Raw genomic sequence first — 22,007 nt, 5'->3', positions numbered from 1 at the left:
ATGCATATTTCATTTAAAAAATTAGTTCACTGTCATTCCTCTTAATAATTAAGAACTAGAAAAAAACAGGTGTTACTTTGTCATAAAAGTCATAACCATCTGGTCCTAAAGTAAATTAGACCTAATCCTGAAATTAAAAAAAAAATGATAAACTATTTCCAGTGCTACTTCCAAAACCCTTGCCCAGGGCTTTTAATATTTCTTCATAGTCTAATGATCTAATTCTCATGGGGCATTATTTCACATAGACTCAAACATAAAATTATATTACAACCACATGGTGAACACAAAAATAACACCCAATATTAATTATGGTTAGTTTGAATAAATAGAATTTTCCCACTAAAATTGGATAGGATAAATTAAACAAAAATGAGCAAGCTATATACAAATATGTTCAAACTTGAATATTTTCCAGAATTCGAATGAGTGGTTTTCCTGCCTAAGATCCTGAACAATTTATTGTCATCCTAAAATAAATAAGCTGCTTTTTTATAAAGGGTTTGTCATATGACTTTTATGACAACTGATGGCCACATCACTAATGCCCTTTCTAGTTTGAGACTTAACCAAAAAGTTCCAAGGATACTTCAGCAATTATTCTTTGATTTTGTTTATCCCAGTAAGGTCTTAGATGAAACTGTGAAGGGGAATGAACTTAGTAAGTCAGTAGTGTGGTGTGTTAGAGTTTGATTTTAATTTATGACTATGGATGAAAATTAAGTCAGTAGAGACATGATTGTAACTATTTAAAGACTGCCTCAAACAAAAAAAAATTAATTAGAATTTAATTAAAAGTTTTATGAACATGAAATAATTTCTTTTGAATTATATGATAAAACTTATGTAAATATTAAATCCAAGAAGAGGATTGTTACATAATATTATTTTCAAAATATTTAAGATAAATCTTTATTTTAGTTTTAAAAGTAATTAATAGGATAAATATACAGCATATTTCCCTTTAAATGCTACAGGCTATGTGATGTTGGTTTATTGGGATAAACATATTTTGTTCTGACATTTTTAGTATTTATACAAGTAGTTTCAGTCTTTACTCAATCTCTCCATTGCTAGTTCCCCAAAATATTCTTTAATTTATAGTCACTAGGAACAAAGCAGAAGAGGAATATTATAGGAGTTATAGAAAGTCACTGAGAAAAATTGTGTTCTTATCTCTAATTAACAGACTTTCTTTGAATCTATAGAATATCATTACAGCAACTTAGTGTGATTCTCCTTTTTTATTTTTATCATTTTTATTTTTTGTGTGATTTTCCTTTTTTAAATCCCCATTTTCTTATTATAAAATGAGTATGTATTTTATTGCACAAAATACAGATAAGCAAAAATAAGGATGCAAAAATCACTCATAATTCTACCATTTAGAAATAACCCTTATTGTCACACCACTGTTTCCTTGAGTTATTTTCCTATGGCTGTTTATTTATAAAAATGGAATCATATTATACACATGATTTTATAACCTGCTGTTTCCCCTGCATCATCCTATATCATGGATGTCTTTTCATGTCTTTAAGTATGCTTCTTCAATGTTATTTCTTTTTTTTTTTTTAATTTTTTTTAACGTTTATTTATTTTTGAGACAGAGAGAGACAGAGCATGAATGGGGGAGGGTCAGAGAGAGAGGGATACACAGAATCTGAAACAGGCTCCAGGCTCTGAGCTGTCAGCACAGAGCCCGACGCGGGGCTTGAACTCACGGACCGCGAGATCATGACCTTAGCCGAAGTCGGCTGCTTAACCGACTGAGCCACCCAGGCACCCCTCTTCAATGTTATTTCTAATGCTCAATCATATTTCAATGTGTAGATACATCTTAGTTTATTTGGCTAATCTCCATATGTTGGATCATAAAATTGTTCCAAACTTTGTGATGAATGTGGCAGAACTGTCACCCAGAAAAAAAATTACTCCTATCCTTGCTAATTGAGTATATAAAAACTGATATCTCATTTTAAATATAATTCTTTCACCCAGTAAATACTGTGTAACATCCATTATGTGCTAGGCACTGTGCCTGGCATTGAAGATACGATAGTAGAAACATACCTGGTTCTCTGTCCTCATGGAGCTGAGAATCTGGTGATGGAGTCCAATATTAATTAAAGAACCACACTAATACATGTATACTTAAACCTGTAATAACTACAAATAGGAGAGGTTCTATGTACACTGAAAGAATGTAAAAGGGAAACTGACCAAGTCAGGGGAAGTTGGACTTTAAGGGCTTCCCCAAGGAAGTGACAATTGAGCTGAATTCTAAAGGAAAAGTGGGAGTGACTTATGTGAACAGGAGGTGAAGCACTCTTGGCTGGATGCCTACTATCAGAAAAGTAAAAAGATAATGGCCAACCTTTGCAGGGTTAGGTTAATATTTGGGCTGTTGTTATAAGAGCAATGATAAGCCACTAAAGGGTTTTAAGTAAGAAAGTGAAATGATTGATTTTACTTTAAAAAGAAAGCTCTGGTAGTAAGTCACAGACCTAGATAGGGGCCAGAGTGGGTTTGAGAGAAGCAGTCAGAGAGCTACTAGAACAGTCCCAGCAAAAGGTAGTGGCAGATTGGACGATGGATGTAATGATGAAGATGAAGAGATAGGAACAACATTTAGAACTTGGTGAATTAGAAACAGGACCGTCGTGAGGGGACAAAGATAGTGCCTAGATTTCTAGAAAACATAAGGCTTGTAGAAGGAGAACAATGGCTTCAGTTTGCTATTTATGATGCCTTTGAGTCTCTTTTGACATGTTGAAGTAGAGATGGTTTCAAGGAAGTTATAGTTCCTTGTCAAATGCTTAAATATTTAAGTTTAAAGTAAATCCAAGATCAAAAAATGCCCATTATATTTACTGGCATAAGAGCTATTAGTAACTCTAGAGATCTACTTTCTCAGTGGAGTGATGAGGGCAGAACCTAAATTCAAGCAAGTTAATAAAACAGTCAATGGTGAAAAAATGAAGACAAGAAATGTAGAGGACTCTTTGAAAAGTTTGATTCTGGGGGCGCCTGCGTGGCCTAGTCAGTTAAGCGTCCGACTTTGGCTCAAGTCATGATCTCACAGTTCACAGGTTTAAACCTTGCATCCGGCTGTGTGCTGATAGCTCGGAGCCTGGAGCCTGCTTCAGATTCTGTGTCTCCCTCTCTCTCTGCCCCTCCCCCACTCACACTCTGTCTCTCAAAAATAAATAGACATTAAAAAATTTATCAAAAATAACAATAAATTCTTGGGGCGCCTGGGTGGCTCAGTCAGTTAAGCGTTCGACTTCGGCTCAGGTCATGATCTCACGGTCCGTGAGTTCGAGCCCCGCGTCAGGCTCTCTGCTGACAGCTCAGAGCCTGGTGCCTGTTTCGGATTCTGTGTCTCCCTCTCTCTCTGACCCTCCCCCATTCATGCTCTGTCTCTCTCTGTCTCAAAAATTCGGATTCTGTGTCTCCCTCTCTCTCTGACCCTCCCCCATTCATGCTCTGTCTCTCTCTGTCTCAAAAATAAATAAAACGTTAAAAAAAATTTTTTTTAAAGAAAAATAACAATAAATTCTTTAAAAAAATAAGTTAACTCTGGATGTGGAGGTGAGAAAAAAGGATATTAAGAGAGAGATGCCAGATCAAGGAAGAGGAGTTTTTTCTTTCTTTATGTGGAAGATCATTTTAATATGTTTAATATATTTTAAAGCTGATGAGAAAGACCCAGTGAAGAATGAGAGCTTTAACATGTAGTACAGAAAAGATTCTTTAAAAAATTTTTTTTAACGTTTATTTATTTTTGAGACAGAGAGAGACAGAGAATGAACGGGGGAGGGCCAGAGAGAGAGGGAGACACAGAATCTGAAACAGGCCCCCAGCTCTGAGCTGTCAGCACAGAGCCCAACGCGGGGCTCGAACTCAGGGACCGCGAGATCATGACCTGAGCCGAAGTGGGACGCTTAACCGACTGAGCCACCCAGGCGCCCCCAGAAAAGATTCTTTCAAAAATAAAGTTTTTAAGTAGAGAGAAGTCGGAGCCAATGCACAGATGGTAGAAGAAAACTAGGTATCTTTGTACATTTGCAAACTAAAAGATGTAGGAGTTACTATACATTTTCTCTGTGGATTAGAAGACAAGGTCATCTTTGTTGGAGAGGGAGGAAAGCAGGAGAATGTCTGGAGGTTGGAAGAGAGTGACAACACTTGAAAAAAGTAATTCAAGGATAAAGAGAATGAATTGAGCAGGGTAATGTAGGAGGACTGTCAATGTGGAGGGTCCATTTAAGATTGATATTCATGAATTTTTAGTGAAACATTATGAAGAAAGTTGGGTGACCGTCCTTGACAGATTAGCCACCTGGTGCAAACACAGAGGAAATGGGCAGTTGATTTTCTCCAAAGCTGGATTTCTGCTGGAAATAAATTATTAAACTATAAGGGAGTTTAGGGCTTAGGAAAACAAATGTTGTTGAAAATGGTAGACCAAGGAATCAAAACTATATAAGAAAATAAGTGCAAGGAAAAGGAAGATCTGATGGTCTGGTGGCACTGGACCTGGTACACTGACAATGGTTAGTTATTAGAACATTTCATGTTTTTTCCCATTGGCATATTTTGTCTTTATGTTTCTTCTGCAAACTGTGGATTCATTTCCTTGATAATTTCACGTTGGTATATTTCTCCCTTTTACCAATTTATATAGTGAAATGTATTTGTATAGTGAAGAACTGTATAGTGAAATATTTACATAGTGAAAATATTTGCTCTTTTCACATCAAAACAACAAATTTTGACTTAATTTTATGAGGTTGAATTTTAGTATAAACAATTTTTAAGATGTGTGTAACAATCTTAGTTTTTATCTCCATGGTTTCTGCTTCTGTTATGTGATAATTTTTAAGTGTAGAATTTCTCCTACCATTTGTTTACCTCTCTATATAGTGATATATTTTCTTTTATTCTTCTCTGGCATTCCAGTGGTTCAAAGTTAATACATAATTCTTGTGGTTGTTTTTCTTACACTGTGACTAGTTGTGATGAGATTTTTACCTGTATCATAATTATTCATATTACGGTCTGTAAGGAAATTTCTGATCCTTGCTCTTTAAGAGAAAAAGTGCAAAAGGGAAAGGAATCGAGTATCATCTCTAAAATCCTATCTTTGCACTTAGCTGTAAGTGTCTTTGCTTAGTCTAATATAGATCATATAGGCTAATATAGACCAATATGGTATGCAAGTAGCTAATAGAGCTTTTTGAAAGAAGAAATAGCTTATATTCAAATTTCTGCACCTGCGGGAAGATGCACGGAGTATTTGTCAGAATAAAGGTGACTAGAGCTACCCTGCTGTATAGAAAATACAGACATGCAGCAGGTTAAAGGATATGCGTAATTACTTCTCACGTTAGTCTGCTGAAGTGAGCATTCTAAGTTGTTGAAGTAGTTCTACTCTATGAGACATAGGACCTTATCCGATTGGTGTGGTTGAAGGTTGGAGGAGGGGAGAAAAAGAAGTCCGAGGCAAGCGATTTTCCTTCACCGAAGCAAGGAGGCAGTGGTTGAACATACCGCTTCTGCTCGTGTTCCACTGATACGAACTGAGCCACCCATCTGCACCTCGCTATGAGGGAGGCTGACAAATGTAATCTCTATCCGGGTTCTCACAGTGCAGGAAAGAAGAACAGATTTGGGGAATACAGCAAGCAGTCTACCACATCCGGGATAGTGTTGTGGATCTGTCTACAAAAAAAGTGAAGGATTTACTAAGAATGTTTCCTGAATAGAAATATTAAATTAAATGTGTTTCTATGTTTTACTTACTCTGCAAATTACTTTAACACACACACACGCACACACACACACACACACGCACAAATCAAAAGCAGATGTCTACATCCAGAGAAATGATTTAAAGTTCTAGGCACTTATATTCCCTTTTACTTCCTTAAACTTCTCTTTAGATACACACTCAATGACAGAAACCTTGGCAGAATTGTCACCATAGCAGAACCATTCAACACCGAACTGCAGCTCTGGCAGGTATGAACATAAATCCCTCTGGACTTGTCCAGGAAGAAAGAATTTAACTGTTTTCTTTGTTTCAAACAGAAATGGCATTTTCTCTATTCGGGTCTCAGAAGACAGGGAGAAAGAAATAATTCTTATATCTAATTAAATGTGTACCTATTTTTTTCTAAACTGAAAAGCATTCAAATAATCAAGAAACAAAGTTTAAAAGTGGAGAAAGCTGAGACCTTGGGAGGCTTAGAAGGCTACCTTTTGGCTTACCAAAGCTTGGATAGTATGTGTCCCCTAGTAAATGTAGCCTGGAATAAGATGGTCAAGATTTGATTCCTCTTAAAATTCACAGTTTTGGAATTAAACTTTTTTAAATGTTTATTTATTTTTTAGAGAGGGAGAGAATGTGTGTGAGTGGGGCAGGGCCAGAGAGAGAGGGAGACACAGAACCTGAAGCAGGCTCCAGGCTGTCAGCACAGAGCCCAACGTGGGGCTTGAACCCACAAACCATGAGATCATGACCTGAGCTGAAGTCCAACACTTAACTGACTGAGCCACCCAGGCACCCCTTTATAGTTTTGGAGTTTAAAGACTTTTTAGGTTTCAAATTATCTCAGTTCCCAGAAGGAAAAACATTTATTAATGTTGGACAAATAGAGATCGTATGAATTTTCAGTATCTGCATATTATATGTTGGAATGATAATATTCTGTGTATTAAGAAACAAAATTCAGGCACCTGGATGGCTTAGTCAGTTGGGTGTCCAGCTCTTGATTTCAGCTTAGGTCATGATCTCATGGTTCATGGACCAGTGCAGAGCCTGCTCCCTCTCTCTCTGCACCTTCCCCACCTCAAAAACTAATTAGTTAATTAATTAATTAATTTAGAAAGAAACAAAAGAATTCTCATTTTTGTAAGTAGCAAACAACACTATAATTGAATTTGGGGAAAGACTTTGGAAGGAAGAGGGAAAATAGAACGAAGGTTAAAAGAGATGTTATTGGAAGTCCTTAATAAGTGAATTGAGAGTATATTAACATATTCCAGACTCCTGAAGTGAAAGGCTAATAAGGAAAGCCATCATTCCACAGACCAGGTTTTCCAGGGAATGCCTGGGGAATGCATAGGAAACAGAGAAAGCCCCAGAAGCACAGCAGGACATGCCAGCAATTTAGTGTGCTTCTCCTTCTCCAATATGGCAGAGCCTCCTTTGACTTGACATGGTGCCAGAAGTACAGTAATGACTGCTAATGTAAGAGATGGGCTTAATCTAAACGATGCACCAAGACTGTACCTCAGTGTTGTACAATAAGAATGAATTTCCAGGGAAGAAAGAAACCAATCCAGTTTGTAAGTAAAAGTCTTGAAGACTAGTTGGGCTTAAAATGACTTTCTTCATTATTTCCCTTTCTTTTCTAGATGGAAAGCTTTTTCAAAAAATATCCAGAAGCTGGAGCAGGAGAAAAACCTAGGCAGCAAGTGCTGGAAACAGTGAAGAACAATATTGAGTGGTTAAAACAAAATAGAAACACCATAAGACAATGGTTTTTGGATTTACCTAAGAATGGTTAATGTGTTCAAATATCATGTTTTAATTTTGTGAATCTGTTGTTTTTCCTGTTAAACATTTGGTGGCCTAATTTAGAAGCACCATGGAGGGAGTCTTATACCCAGATACTGCTTTTGCTAAGTAGTGTGTTTATATGTCTTGCAAAACTTTTAAATTGTTCTTCTTTGTTTATGAGGAAGATACTAATAGAGTAGTTAATGTACTCAGGGATTTCTTCTAAGTGTACTTCATAGGAGATTCTTTGCAAACTGAAGAGAATTTAATAGCCATTTTAATGTCTTTAAATATCATTCTTTATATCTTAAATCTGTGAAAATAGAACAATTTGGTCTTAGCTTTACATTTTTAGTACCAAAGAAACACCACTTAATCTTCTCTCTTGATTGATTTTTAAAGTTTAAATACCAGTACTTGAGGGACCAAAATTACCATCTTAATCTTTATTTTATTATTCAGAATTACACATATCTAATATCATTATATTCACATGTGTCCTACTCCTTTAAATCCTAAAAAGTAACCCAGGTTTAAATTTTACTCAAGGATTGCATGAATTAGCCAAATAAATGGCTTTTGCCTTCACTATAAAATCAACAAGTGAACTCTCTTTGCCTTTCTAAAATAAATCTGAATGATTAACTTGAAAAAATATATTGTTTTCCAGTGTCACTTTACTCTCGAATAATAATGATTGTAGCGTTCCCCAAATAATTTAGCATGAGGCAAATATGATTCAAGAACCTAGCCTTTTTCATGCTTGGTACTCTGTCATCCTGTTCCATTCCCTACAAAGCTCCTTCAAATATGCTATGAAATTAGAGGGAAGATAGTGCTTAACTTTGCTCCATGGATTTTAGAGGAAAAAGGCTAAATAATTGGAAACTGGTCAGGAAAGAGAGAAGGCTGATTATTCCATAAAACTAAATGGAATTAGAATTTAGCTTTGATCTAACCTAGCAATCTAAGTGTGAAAATGAGGAAACCCATGTATATCTCCAGCATGACTCTGCATATCTGAGGATATTTCTTCTTACAACTTTTATGTATAAGCCCTTAGATCCTAATCCATACAGAATAGCACCGATCAAATTTATGCTCGTGACTTGATTAAAGACATCAATTTTGTAGAAGCCGGTGGCAGGAATATGTTTAATATGGCACTTGGTGCCTAGTGGACCCACAATGTAAGTCCAATAGGCAGAAAAGAAGGTAAATGACTATGTTCCAGTCTGCTATATCTAGAAAATCTAAATTTATTTGGGACCTTCAGAAATATAAAATAATTTAAGATTGGTCTGATGATAATTCAAGCATATAAGAACAATGAAAATCTTAGCTTTGACTTTACTTACATAATAATGTGCCTCCATTAATACTCCCAAATTTTGTAAACTTTCCTACTGCTCTTTCATAATTATTGCTTCTCAATCTACGCAGCTAAACTGGCAAATTCAAATGTGGACTGGGGGAAAAAAGATTAAAAAAAAAAAAGAAATTTCCAGACCAGAACTTTAAAAATATTTAAAGAAGAAGAAAAGAAGAAAAGACACATTAACACCATAAATCATCAGGAAAGTCCCACTATCCTCATGAGGCTTAACACCCTAACTTCAGATTAATCATAATCAAAACCAGCAGTTCAAGTCTATGTATTGTTTCAAGTGGACAAATAAGGAGTGGAATGGTTTATCCTCCTGCTTTATGTAATAAATAATTTTTTAAAGAAAAATGTAAGTTTGAGGGCGATGGTAAATAAATTCCAACTTGCCTAGAAGTTATTCTGTGTCCTTCCACTTTAAGCACCACAATGGAGAATCAATTGCTTAGCTTTCTTTACCCCACGTGAAAAAGAAATGTGTACACCTCCGTCATAATAACTCCACTAGCCCTTTGGGCCCTTCCAATAAGCATCTGGTTTTTAAAAGGCTGACGACCGATAGACCTATGCCAAGAACAATTTACTACTCTGCTTGCTTGGTTTGTCATGATTTTCACAAGGGAGGAAAATTAGTATGTTTCCAAAATTAAAACACAGTAAACCATCAACTTTAAAAAAATTAACTGGAAGAAGTGATCAGCAAGGTCATGTAGCAAGGGGCAGGGCCGGTATTAGTACCTTTGACCTAGGCAGTCTACTGTATCCCAGATCACTGCTATGTACCCACATGAATATAAACTAGGAATTCAAATAATAAACATAAAAGTGATAGATGGAGAAGGTCTGGGAAGCAGAGGTATACAGCTAGGTTGATGGCAATGGTATTCCTATAGTTTACCCTCCATGTTGGTAAAGTGTAAGTCGAAAAATAAACATAAGGTGGCAACAAAAATTCAGTGCCACAATTCTCAAAGGAAATTGAGAATAAGGAGGGAACAGAAGTAGGGGAATAGAATGACCAGTGGAGCTTTTCAAAACATTACTAATAACAGTAGCAAAGTTTTTCTTTTAACCAAGCACTGTTTTAAATACTAGCACTCCACATACATTAATTTCTATATTTAAATTTATAAAAACCCCATGAGGTAGATACTGTTAATGTCCTATGTTATAGATGGAAACACTAAGAGAAGTTGGAGAACTTGCTCAAGTCATTAAAGTAGTGTCTGGCACCAGCCAGAATTTGAATCTTGCCAATTTATCATCAGAACCTTTGTCCTCAACCCCAGTGTTAGAAAAGCAACATGTGCTTTATAACTGGAGTGCTCTGGATTTGAATTTCAGCTACTTGGTAGTCAAGTACCTTCAATCTCTCTATTGCTCAGTTTCCTCATCTATAAAGGGATAAAAATAATGACTATCTCAACGGGTTATTGTGAGGATTAAATGCAAAAATGCATGTAAAGGATGAACGTATGGGAAATAATCACTGGATAAACAAACACTAGACACTTTTATTGTCATTATTATGGTATCTCCTAGTCCCCACTTAAGACACTAGTTTGCATAACACAGTCAACTTGGGTTCAAAAATAACCAAACCTAAGCAACTGAAGGCACTAAGGAGACGCAGTGTGTCAAACTATGCTGTCGTTCACAGTCACTGCCCCTCCCTAAAGAGGATCTCATTATCTCTAGCATGGTCCAGCGTGGGTGTGTGACCTACTTTGGCTGAAATATGAGTAAGAACGATGTTGATTTTAGTCAAAAATGTCCAAAGCTGGCACATGGTTTCCCCTCCTCCATTTCTCTTCTGCCACCAGATCCAGTGATGTCCCAGATAAAGGCACCTCTATTAGTCTGAATTCCAGAATGAAAACAACACGGAGCAGAATGTAGCCGGCACACAGTGCACCTGCATTGTGAGTGAGAAATGCCCTTTGTTATTGTAAACCATTAAGATTTTGAGGTTGTCTGTACCTCAGCATAAGCTAGCCTAATCTGTCTAGTATGAACACTAAACTAATGTGATACTCTCCCATAGTTATTTTTGTTCCAGTTCTCTCACCTTGTCCTTCCTCTATCAGGGGTTAGAAAACTTCTGCCTTTTCATCTTTGTAAGACTTACAGTTAAAAATAGTTTTTACATTTTTAAATGGTTGGGAAAAATACAAATAATAGTTTGTGGTATGTGAACATTGTATGAAGTTTAAATGTCAGTGCCCTTAAAGTTTTATTGAAACACAAGTTCAGGCATTCATTTACATATTGAGTATGGCTGCTTTCCTGTTGCAACCGCAGTGCTGAGTGGTTGCCACCAGAGATCTTATGGCCCACAAAAAGCCTAAAGTAGTTACCTCTGTGTCCCTTACCAAAAAAGTTTGCTGGCCCCTAATCTTATATTTAGTTCTTCCCTCCTTTTGCATTCAATTATTTTCCCCCTTTCTCCCCTCTATTCTGTACTCCAACCCAGTGTTTCTCAACACTAGCACTATTGCCTTTTTGAGCCTGTTAATACTTTGTTGCAGAGGGCGATCTGTACTCCGTGAAATGTTTAGCAGCATCCCTGGCCTTTAGCCTCTAGTTGCCAGTAGTGTATCCCCCAAGCCCACATGTCTCTAGACATGACCAAATGTCCTGTAAGAGGCCAGATCTCCCCAGTTGAGAATTACTGCCCAACATTAAACTTGCGAATAAATGCTATGGGCATTATTTAGCCACCTTAAATGACAGGTAAGGAGACTACAGACATTCAAAGACCGTTAAGAGGAAAGTCTTGATGATGAAGAGAAGGCTGAATAAAGTATTCATTCATTCATATATTCATTCAAATAACTAATATTTAGGGGCGCCTGGGTGGCTCAGTTGGTTAAGCATCAAACTTCGATTCCGGTCATGATCTCGCAGTTCATGGGTTCAAGCCCCACGTCAGGCTCTGTGCTGACAGCTGGGAGCCTAGAGCTTGCTTCCAATTCTGTGTCTCCCTCTCTCTCTCTGCCCCTCCCCCACTCATACTCTGTTTCTCTCTCTCAAAAATAAATAAAAACATTTAAAAAATAACTAATTACAAAATATCTATTGTATGAGAAGCCTTGTTTTAGGTACTGGTTGTCCTAGGTTCAGGAATGGATTTAGAAGACAACTGGAAGAAAAAGACATTGTCTATTGTCACTGTGCCTTCATTTCTATCATCTTTTCCGTCCTCATCCCCCTCTATTACCAAGCTGGGATGCCACAAATTGTACTTCCCTGGCTTCTGCATGATTTACGTTCTGCCAGTGATATACACTTCTATGAGGCTTGGAAGGAAAAGAGAGAAGAGGCTGTTTCCAAGAGAGTGCAGGGGAAAGAAGTTTCTGGGGTAGATGTGAGTTGGCAGCTTCTGAACTCCATGTCCCTGTGTATTTACCATCGCTGTGATGCAGGGAAGCACTGATGAGACATTCATAGTTTTCTCACTTCTGGGTGATACTAGCAGTTTCTGATCTCTGGGTCAGAGAGGTGGTGATATGCAACCCTGAAACCAGAAGCCTAGCACTGACCCTCTAACTTCTATTCCTCCTGCCCTTTTAGTGATGTATGAGTGTCTAATTCTTTGTATTCAATCTTTTTCTGCTTTCTGAACTGAGCCCTGAGTGATACAAGTGGACTACAGATTTTGTTTTGGTTTGTATTTCCATTTTACCCAGTGTTCTTTTTTCTGCCCACTGTCCTTCATATATAAAAAGCTCTAAGCTGGGTCCTTTGTCTGACACAGACTAGTGGACTGGATTGACCCTGTAAGAGACCACTCTAGCCTTGAGGAGTTTTAGAACATGGAAAAAATCATGATAGGCAGTATTTGAAACAGATTCATATCTGTAATAAAGGGGGAAAAATTGGAGCAGTGTATTTTCCTTTTGTGTTGGGATACATAGGCATATTAGAATGCATCACTGAGAAAGCATCAAACTTGACCTCCCCAGTTCCTCAAATGTTAAACAGAGTTACCAAATGTTCCAACAATTCCACTACTAATAACATCCCCAAGAGCATTGATGATGTATGTGCACACAAAAACTGATACGTGAATATTCACAGAATCATTCATAACCAATGGATAAACAAAAGGTGGTGTGACTATACCACAAGGAGGGATGAAGTATTATGATATATACCTTAACAAGGATGAAACTTGAAAACTTTATGCTAAATGAGAGAAGCTAGTCACAAAATGCCACATGTTGTATAATTCTATTTTTATGAAATGTCCTAAATAGGTAAATCTGTAGAGACAGAAAGTAGATAAGTAGTTGCCAGGGGCTCAGGAGGAGGACATGGGAAGTGATTGGTAATGGTTTTTTGTTGTTGTTGTTTGTTTGTTTGTTTTGAGATGATGAGGATGTTCCAAAATTAGATAATGGTGGGGCACCTGGCTAGCTCATCCACAGAGCATGGGACTCAGTCTCAGGGTCAAGTCCCACGTAGGCTGTGGAACCTACTTAAAAATTTAAAATAAATAGAATTAGATAAAGTGATGGATGCCCAAGTCTGTGAATATACTGAAAACCACTGAATTGTAATACTATTTACAAGGTTGAATTTTATGATATATGAACTATATCTCAATAATGCTTTACCAAAAAAGTTGTCTTCCCTTTTTGGAGCTTCAGTAAACCCACTAAACAGTAGTACTGGCTCATGAGAAAGTCCTATATTCTCTGCAATGGGTACTGACAATGCTCATTCCACCAAGTGCTTTTGTCTCCTTAAAATTGCTTCTATTTCCAGATTTAAGAATTTGCATCATTAATTCCAAAAGATCCTTATATTTTCATTCAAAGATGAAGCTGGTTCTTAAGTTGCATTTTTCATCATCAGGATTCCATGTGATCTTGACAGAACTAAAAATCACAGTGCCTCATTTCCCCCACCTCCCACCCTTCCCACCTTGGTGCCCCATCCCAATGACCAATGGTAAGCTCAGGAGTGGCCACTTGACCACAGCAGAGCAGATTAACATATTCTGGGGTTATGATACATGAATATCAGAGAGGTCCTCTTTCTGCTGGGGTTTCCAAGCCAGAAGATTCCTGGCCATTCTTGGCCATCTTGCTACCACATGGAGAGAAGCCAAGCAGAAATAGCAGAGCAGGAGAGGAAAGAGACAGAATCCTGCCTACATTATTTGAGCCTCTGAATCTGTCTGTATTTAGGCATCCCCTAGTTCTTTGAAGAAAAAATTAACCTATAAATTTTCTCTACATTTGAACTAGTTTAAATTGAGTTTCTCTTACTTTCAATGAAAAGAGTTCCCTCACATTCTCTCAAGAAAAGTTATATAGCTACAAGAGAATGTTAAGGAAATAAACATTGTTAAGCCTAATAGAAAGGGTCAACAATTGTTACCGGATGGAAGAAAGCAAGGAAAGAAGGAAGGGAAGGAGGGAGGCAAAATTAAGGGAAGAAGGGAGATACAGAGAGAGGAAGGAAGCACTTTAATTGAAAAGGAAGGGAAAGTAAGAAAACTGTCATAAATTATCATCACATATCAGCATGTAAATGGAAGAAAGTCTCTAATTTGTTTTCTGATATTCCCATAACGATTTTTTTCTCCACTTGAAAACTCAGAGTTAGAAAAATTAAATAACAGCCCTATTAACTAAGACCAATATTATACTTAGCAATCAATCATTGAACTTCCAAGGTCATGAGAAAAACAAGTAAAATAACCACTTCCCCTTCCTGCAAATAAACTGAAAGGAGAAACTGAGGGAAAAAGCTAAAAAAATACATGAAGAAGGAAAAAAACTGTTTAATGAAGCAGGATAAAGCCCACAGCTTATAAGATACTTGTTTGTTAATTCAAGCATGTTACGTGTTTTATTTTTTTAATATTTTTTTAATGTTTATTTTTTGAGAGAGAGAGAGAGAGAGAGAGAGAGAGCGCGCGTGCACACAAGCTGGGGAGCATCAGAGAGACACGGAGACAGAATCTGAAACAGGTCCCAGGCTCTGAGCTGTCAGCACAAAGCTGGAAGTGGGGCTTGACCTCAGGAACTGTGAGATCATGACCTGAACTGAAGTCGGGCATTTAACCGACTGAGCTACCCAGGTGCCCCTCATATTATGTTTTCAAATGCCTAGGGAGAATTTTAATTTTTATGACAGATATCAATTTAATTTTTTTTAATTTTATAGTGTGTTATTTTTCCATAAGAAGGAAAAGAGTTGTCAACTGCAAAGCCTCGTTCTGTATCTTTGAATCCTTGCCTACTTGTCTAATTAAAAGAATGTGATCCTATACCCTAAGAAGGGATAAAGCCCAGAAATGGAAATGAAGGCAACATATTTTTTTAGAGAGTAACTCATAATGCTTTTCTTATTTTCTATACATGTAACTTATATAGTCAGTGTTCCTCTCAACCAAAGAGCTGCTGTCTTTATTTTTCAAAGTCTAAAGCTTCCTGTCCTACAACAAAAATGGTAGTTATTAAAAATGAATGCGCCTAACAGACATGGATAGAACATTGCACCCAACTACTGTTTAATATACATTCTTCATAAGTGCATAGGCAACATTCTCGAGGACTGACCACATGTGAGGACATAAAACAAGCTTCAATAAATCTAGAAGAACTGAAATCACAGAAAGTGTGTTCTCCAATCACAATGAAATTATCTTGGAAATCAAAAACAAAAGGAAATTTGGGGAATTCAGAAGTATGCGGAAATTATACAGCACACCTCCTAAATAACATAGATCAAAAGAGAAATCACAAAAGAAATTAAAAGATACCTTGAGGTGAATGAAAGCAAAAACACAACACACTAAAACTTACGGGATGCAGTATAGGAGGTTCTCAGAGAGAAATTCATAACTATGAACATGTATATTAAAAACAAGAAAGCTCTCAAATCAATAACTCAAGCTTCCACTTTGAAAAACTAGAAAAAGAGAGTAAACTAAAGCCACTAGAGGAAAGGAAATAGTAAAAATTACAACAGTAATAAACGAAACTATTAAAATTTAAAAAAATAAAAAAAAAAAACAAAACAAAGACCAGCCTTGAAAATTCGGTGAACAGACAAAACCAATTTAGTCAGACAAAGCTTATTTTGCCAGACTAACTTGACCTGGGTCATTTCTTGCCTATGCCTCTGAAAATCATGAAAAGTAAAATTTAAATTGCTTCCCAAAGTTGATATGAGGTAACCATTGACCAATTGCCTATCACTTAAGAAAATTCTAATATTATAATCAATCACTGTGCAGAATAAACAGTTACTGCTTTCTATGTAAGCTGCTTTGTAATACTGTACCCAAGTCTCATTCTATGTTTTGATTTGAGTGCTCCCGGTTTACAAATTGTCTTATTGATGTGTGCACAATAAACTTTTACTAATTGCTACTTCAGTAATTCATTGGTTTTATTTCTGCTACTTATGAATTTTGGACATTTCATGGCATCGGAAGTGAGATACAAAGAAGACCCCAAATGACTCCAAGCCCAGTGAGCAAAGAGTGCTGGTACCCACAGAGCCGCTGAACTCTCACTACTTTCTCGCTGACTCTGGAATCTGAGGATCTCTCTTGGATCTGAGCTCTGTTCTCTCTGCATTTTGAGCATTCCAACTTTATTATGCATGCCTATGTTTTGTTTGTTGAAGCTTCTTGGTAAGTCCCCCTATTTTGTTCAAAAGAGGGGAAAACGTGTTTCAGAACAGTTGTTGGTAAACAGAGCCACTCATAGTTAAAAGGTCTTAGGGAATCTGAAGGCAAAGTTGGATTCTACCTGGTCTATGGACCAGGATCTTGGGCCTTTTTGGAAAATGGGTGAACTTTTGGAATTGTAGTGGCCGCTATGGGGAATCTTTAACTTAGGTAAGTCCACCTTAAAGGGCACCCTTAAAAGAAAGGATACCAAACATCTCAGAGACAATGGAATGCATTCTTTGGTATGCAGAAGCTTCTAAAAAACAAAATGATTTCAAAAAACATCTCTAAAAGGATCCTTACAGCATGCAAATAAAAAATCTTTAGTAAAAACTCTTTGGCCATCTGAGCATAACCTTATTTGGTCCATCCACCAGAAACACAATTTGGATCCAACTATTCTTTTGAGTTTTGTACTTGAGACATGGCTAGAAATTTTAAAACAAAAGCTATAAGATCTCTGTTTGTCTATATGTTTATGTATGTCTATGTATGTATGTTACAGATATGTGATATTTTTCTACTTCTGAATAGTATTGCCAAAATTAATTTGTAAAGAGCTCTACTTAATTGGCTTAAAGAAAAGTTAAGCGTTTACATAAATCAAGTATAGTCTCAGAAACATAGAAACTAACCCAAATGTTTTTCAAGTTTACATGATCTGGGATAATCTTTGATAAATAAAAGCTAGTATAAGTTTGTTGGTTTAATAAAAACAGGAATGTGTTTAAAGTTGTCAATATTAAAATGTAATGCACACATACAACTTTTCTACCTAGGTTTACTAATCAAATAAGCTCATCCTGTCTCTATACCTTCAAAATTTGTCAACAAGAAAAATAATTTAAGATAATGATTAGCTGTTTAATGTCTAATCCACGAATAATTGCTAAAAGCAAGTAATTTAAGTTTTCTAATGTTTATTTATTTTTGAGAGAGAGACTGAGCATGAGTGGGAGAGGGGCAGAGAGAGAGAGACACAGAATCCGAAGCAGGCTCCAGGCTCCTAGCTGTCAGCACAGAGCACTACATGGGGCTTGAATCCACCAACTGTGAGATTATGACCCCAACAGAAGTGGGATGCTCAACCCACTGAGCCACCCATGTGCCCTACAAGTAATTTAAATAAATGTAAATAAAATAAAGATTTTGAATAATGGATATTCATTGCATAACTAAATCATTTCCAAATGAGATAAACATTAAATGCTAAACATAAGTTTATCTACTTCTGACTTTTTAATTTTTTCAGAGAAACAAAAGATATTTGGGTCTATAACTAAACATGTTTTGTACTACACTGGAAAATGTACTATGAGGAAGAGTGTACTTTTAGAAATTATAAAATATGTTTATATATTTGTCAGTTTGCAGTTTCTTATTTTTTAGTTTTCATTAGGAATTAAGGATTCTAAGGGTTAAAAATTCTAATTAATAAATGTAATTAAAGCTACCAAAAATAATAAGGGTGAAAGAAAATAACTGAATAAAAGACATGGGTCAGGAAAATAGAATGTGTTTTCGGATAAGTAAAGGTATGAAGGACATAGTTTTTTGTTCCAGGTGTTTTTGTGTTTGTTTTTGTTTTGGTAAAGGTAAAATGGTTGTTCCAGAAGAAGAAAGAAAAAGGACAAAACCTGAATGGACATAGTAATTTGCAGATGGTTTGTGAAAAAGGAACTTTATGTGTAGTCAAGCTAAATAAAATTGTAATAGATTTATTTAAGTTTTTTTTTAAAAAGGAGAGTTTTAATATTAAAAGTACACTAGGGCAAAATTAGAATTTGGTGTTCTCTCTGTTAAAATCACAGGTTTTTTTAGATTATTGGTCTGCTGTTAATAAGAAATTCTTTACCTTTAATATAATCTGCCTAGGAAACAAAGATTCTGTGTCTTATGAAAATATTTCCTGTGCTTCACATTGTTTTTATCAAGTCTGTGATCACTTAAAAAAATAACCGATTCTTCTCTATTAAAAGAACTATGCTTTTTTACAACTATGTAGCTTTCTACACTTGCCTTTGAAATCTTTTATTGTCACTTTGGTTGAATGGATTACTTAGTATTGTTTCATGATGACCTGTTTATATCCTATTTGACTAAGTGTTTTTAATCTTTTGACGTTTTTAACTTCCCCAAATCAAATTCTGCATGAAGTAGAAACAGAAATGTTTATTTAGGTGTATTTGATGTGTTAAATTGAATGGGAAACACTGTCAAATAAAAAGTAATGTTTAACTTTCGTGGGTTATAGTAACATAAGTATATATCATTAATAAAAATGTTTTAGAAATTACATGAAATTCTTTTTATTTATTTATTTTTTTTAACGTTTATTTATTTTTGGGACAGAGAGAGACAGAGCATGAATGGGGGAGGGGCAGAGAGAGAGGAAGACACAGAACCGGAAGCAGGCTCCAGGCTCTGAGCCATCAGCCCAGAGCCTGACGCAGGGCTCGAACTCACGGACCGCGAGATCGTGACCTGAGCCGAAGTCGGACGCTTAACCGACTGAGCCACCCAGGCGGCCCGAAATTACATGAAATTCTTAAAAATTTGATATGTCTTGGTAAATGTTATCAGTCATAATTCTAATCATCTTAAAATATTGTATATCGCAAAAATAACCAAATTTACTTATCAACTGCATCATTTTTTGTGTGTATGTGTATGTGAACCCTCACCATATCTTTAACCACGGCTATTTAAGTCTTTTGTCATTTACATACAGTTATTGTTTTACTCTGATGTTTTTGCAAAAGGGTTCCAGCAAAAATGCTTTATCTTCAAAGAGATTCATGGAAAAGACCCAGACAGGCACTCTAAAATGCAGGTTTCTGATAACTTGAAGATTGTGACACTGAAGCTGGGTAAGAATTTCTAAAACTTTAATGGAAAACTGATTGACTCATAAAGCTGCTAACCCAAGACTGAGCAAAACAAGAATTAATAAGACTGAATGAACTGAGAAAGATAATTATAATTTTTATGACTTTATTTAAAATGTTGCTAATTTTTAAATGTTCTGTTTTCCAGATTTAAAGGACTCTCTTTTCTCCTCTCTTTTAAGCTATGTGTAACTCATAGAAATTTGGGAAAGTGGATCTTTGCAACGAAGGTTGAAATATTTATCCTTTTCTCCCTGCCTGATTCTATTCTAATAGAGTATTTAGAAACTCTATTAAACATTCTTATTTTTCAAAAGAGAGAGAGGGAGAGACTCTTAACAATAGAGACCAAACTGAGGCTTGATGGAGGCAGGTGGGTGGGGGATGGGCTAGATGGGTGATTGGTACTAAGGAGGGCACTTGTGATGAGCACTGGATGTTGTATGTAAGTGATAAATCACTAAATTCTACTCCTGAAACCAATATTGCACTGTATATTAACTAATTAGAATTTAAATTAAAAAATTTTTAAATAAATATTATTTTTCATGACAATATATGTATTTGCATAAGTTCAGTAAGAATTTGTTCTCTTTGCAACAGGACACAACTAGACAAGTCCTTGGCTTGGATTCCTAGCCTCAGGAGGCTTTAAAAAGTCCAATCTGAAATTCCTTATGAAAAATTCCAGCAACACAGATTTAAAAGAGCTTACAGTTTATCACTTTATTTGTTGTACTAATATAAGTAATAAGGCCAAGTTTATTGAAACCAGACTCAATTTGTAAACAAATTAGTCTTACTATGGTTGCCTTTGAAAGAAATGGGAATGATTATAGAAAAATTAGGTTTCAGTCATACACCTTTGTTGATATCAGATTCTAGTGCTGTTAATTGAGGTTTTGTTTTGTAACTGGAAAACTGGACTGGATAATAGGCTAGAACTCTGCAAACTAACATTTCCCATTTTCTCCCACTCTTTCCATTTGGAATCTCCAGGAAACTAAAACTGCTCTTTTCTCAAAGCCATGCAATTAATGCTGGACACTTGATATAACCTTCAGAGAAATCATCACAATAGCTCATGTGTGGACAAACTTCATGTCTGTTGCTAGTAGCACTCAGAAAGATCACCAGGGAATGGGCACCCAGGTGGCTCAGTTGGTTAAGCATCTGACTCTTGACTTTGGCTCAGGTCGTGATCTCACAGTTAGGTTTGTGAGTTTGAACCCTGTTCTGTGCTGATGGCCAGGAGCCTGCTTGGGATTCTCTCTCTCTCCCTCTCTCTCCCCCTCCCCACTGGTTTGTTCTTTCTCTCTCTCAAAATAAATAAATAAACTTATAAAGAAATAAAGAAAGAAAAAGAAAGATCACCAGGGCAATTCAAACTGCAAACCAGGAAAACCTATCAGATTGTCACTGCTTGACGTCACTCCATCTAAAGATGCTTAGAGAACCTGACACCTAGAAGTTTTCTCAACTGACCACTCTCTAAATTCAGAAACTGAATTTATAATTTGCTCAAACTGTTAGTTTTGTTTTTCTTTTGTTTCCATAAAAATGCCAACTTTAAAAAATTAGAACCAATTTGAGTTATTTAATTGGTTAAATCTTGGCTCCTGGAAATCTGTGCTTCAGGAGATTTTTCAATCCTTGGCTATTGTTTTTTGTGTACTTACCATATTAACTTCTCTAATGTGTATACTCTTGAGGTTTTTAAAAGTCTGTTGGCAGTCCTTTACATGCCAAATGGTATCCATTAGGATCAGACAACTGGATGAAATCAATAACAGCCACATAAATGATCACTACATGGTCCTCCAGCCTGACAACTCAACTAACAGAAATAGGAGATATGTGATTCTCCAGCCTGACTGGTGGTAAATGGGAATAACACTATACTGCTTGGTCATACTCTCAGCCTGTGGATAGAATGACCAAAAGCAGGCGGTTGTTAAAATGAAAAACAAACAGAGCAGCCTTGAAAATTCCCTGAGCAGACAAAACCAGTTAAGTTGTACAAATAAAGCTTAATTTAGCTTATTTTAAAAGACTAACTTGACCTGGGCCATTTCTTGCCTATGCCTCTGAAAATCATAAGCAAAATTTAAACTGTTTCCCAAGGTTCATATGAGGTAACTACTGACCAACCCCCTATCATTTAAAAAAATTCTAATATTATAACCAATCACTGTGAAGAATAAACAGCCACTGTCTTCTTATTATATAAGCTGCTTTGTAACAATACACCCGTGAACCTCATTCCATGCTTTGGTTTCAGTGGCCCAGTTTGCAAACTGTCTTTTGGTAGACACACAATACATTGTACTTAATACCTTGGTGATTCACTGGTTTTACTTCAGCTATTTATGTTTGACAAAACAAAGAATAGAAAACAATAGAAGAAATCAATAAAACAAAAAGTTGATTCTTTGAAAAGAACAAAATTGACAATCTTTAGCCAGACTG

General features: G+C 36.2%; 1 protein-coding gene across 1 annotated transcript in view; it reads left to right on the top strand.

The window, feature by feature from the left end:
• The window catches only part of ENPEP (glutamyl aminopeptidase), a 91,073-nt gene extending 81,723 nt beyond the window's left edge, over positions 1-9,350 (top strand). The window contains exons 19-20 of the mRNA XM_015081861.3: positions 5,949-6,027; positions 7,426-9,350. Of these exons, the coding sequence (XP_014937347.2) occupies positions 5,949-6,027; positions 7,426-7,578 (232 nt within the window). The 3' untranslated portion in view covers positions 7,579-9,350. The remainder of the gene's footprint in view (positions 1-5,948; positions 6,028-7,425) is intronic.
• Positions 9,351-22,007: the final 12,657 nt, after the last annotated feature.

This window comes from Acinonyx jubatus, chromosome B1 (genome assembly GCF_027475565.1).
Source record: "Acinonyx jubatus isolate Ajub_Pintada_27869175 chromosome B1, VMU_Ajub_asm_v1.0, whole genome shotgun sequence".
NCBI lineage: Eukaryota > Metazoa > Chordata > Mammalia > Carnivora > Felidae > Acinonyx > Acinonyx jubatus.
This window is presented reverse-complemented; position numbering and strand designations above follow the sequence as displayed.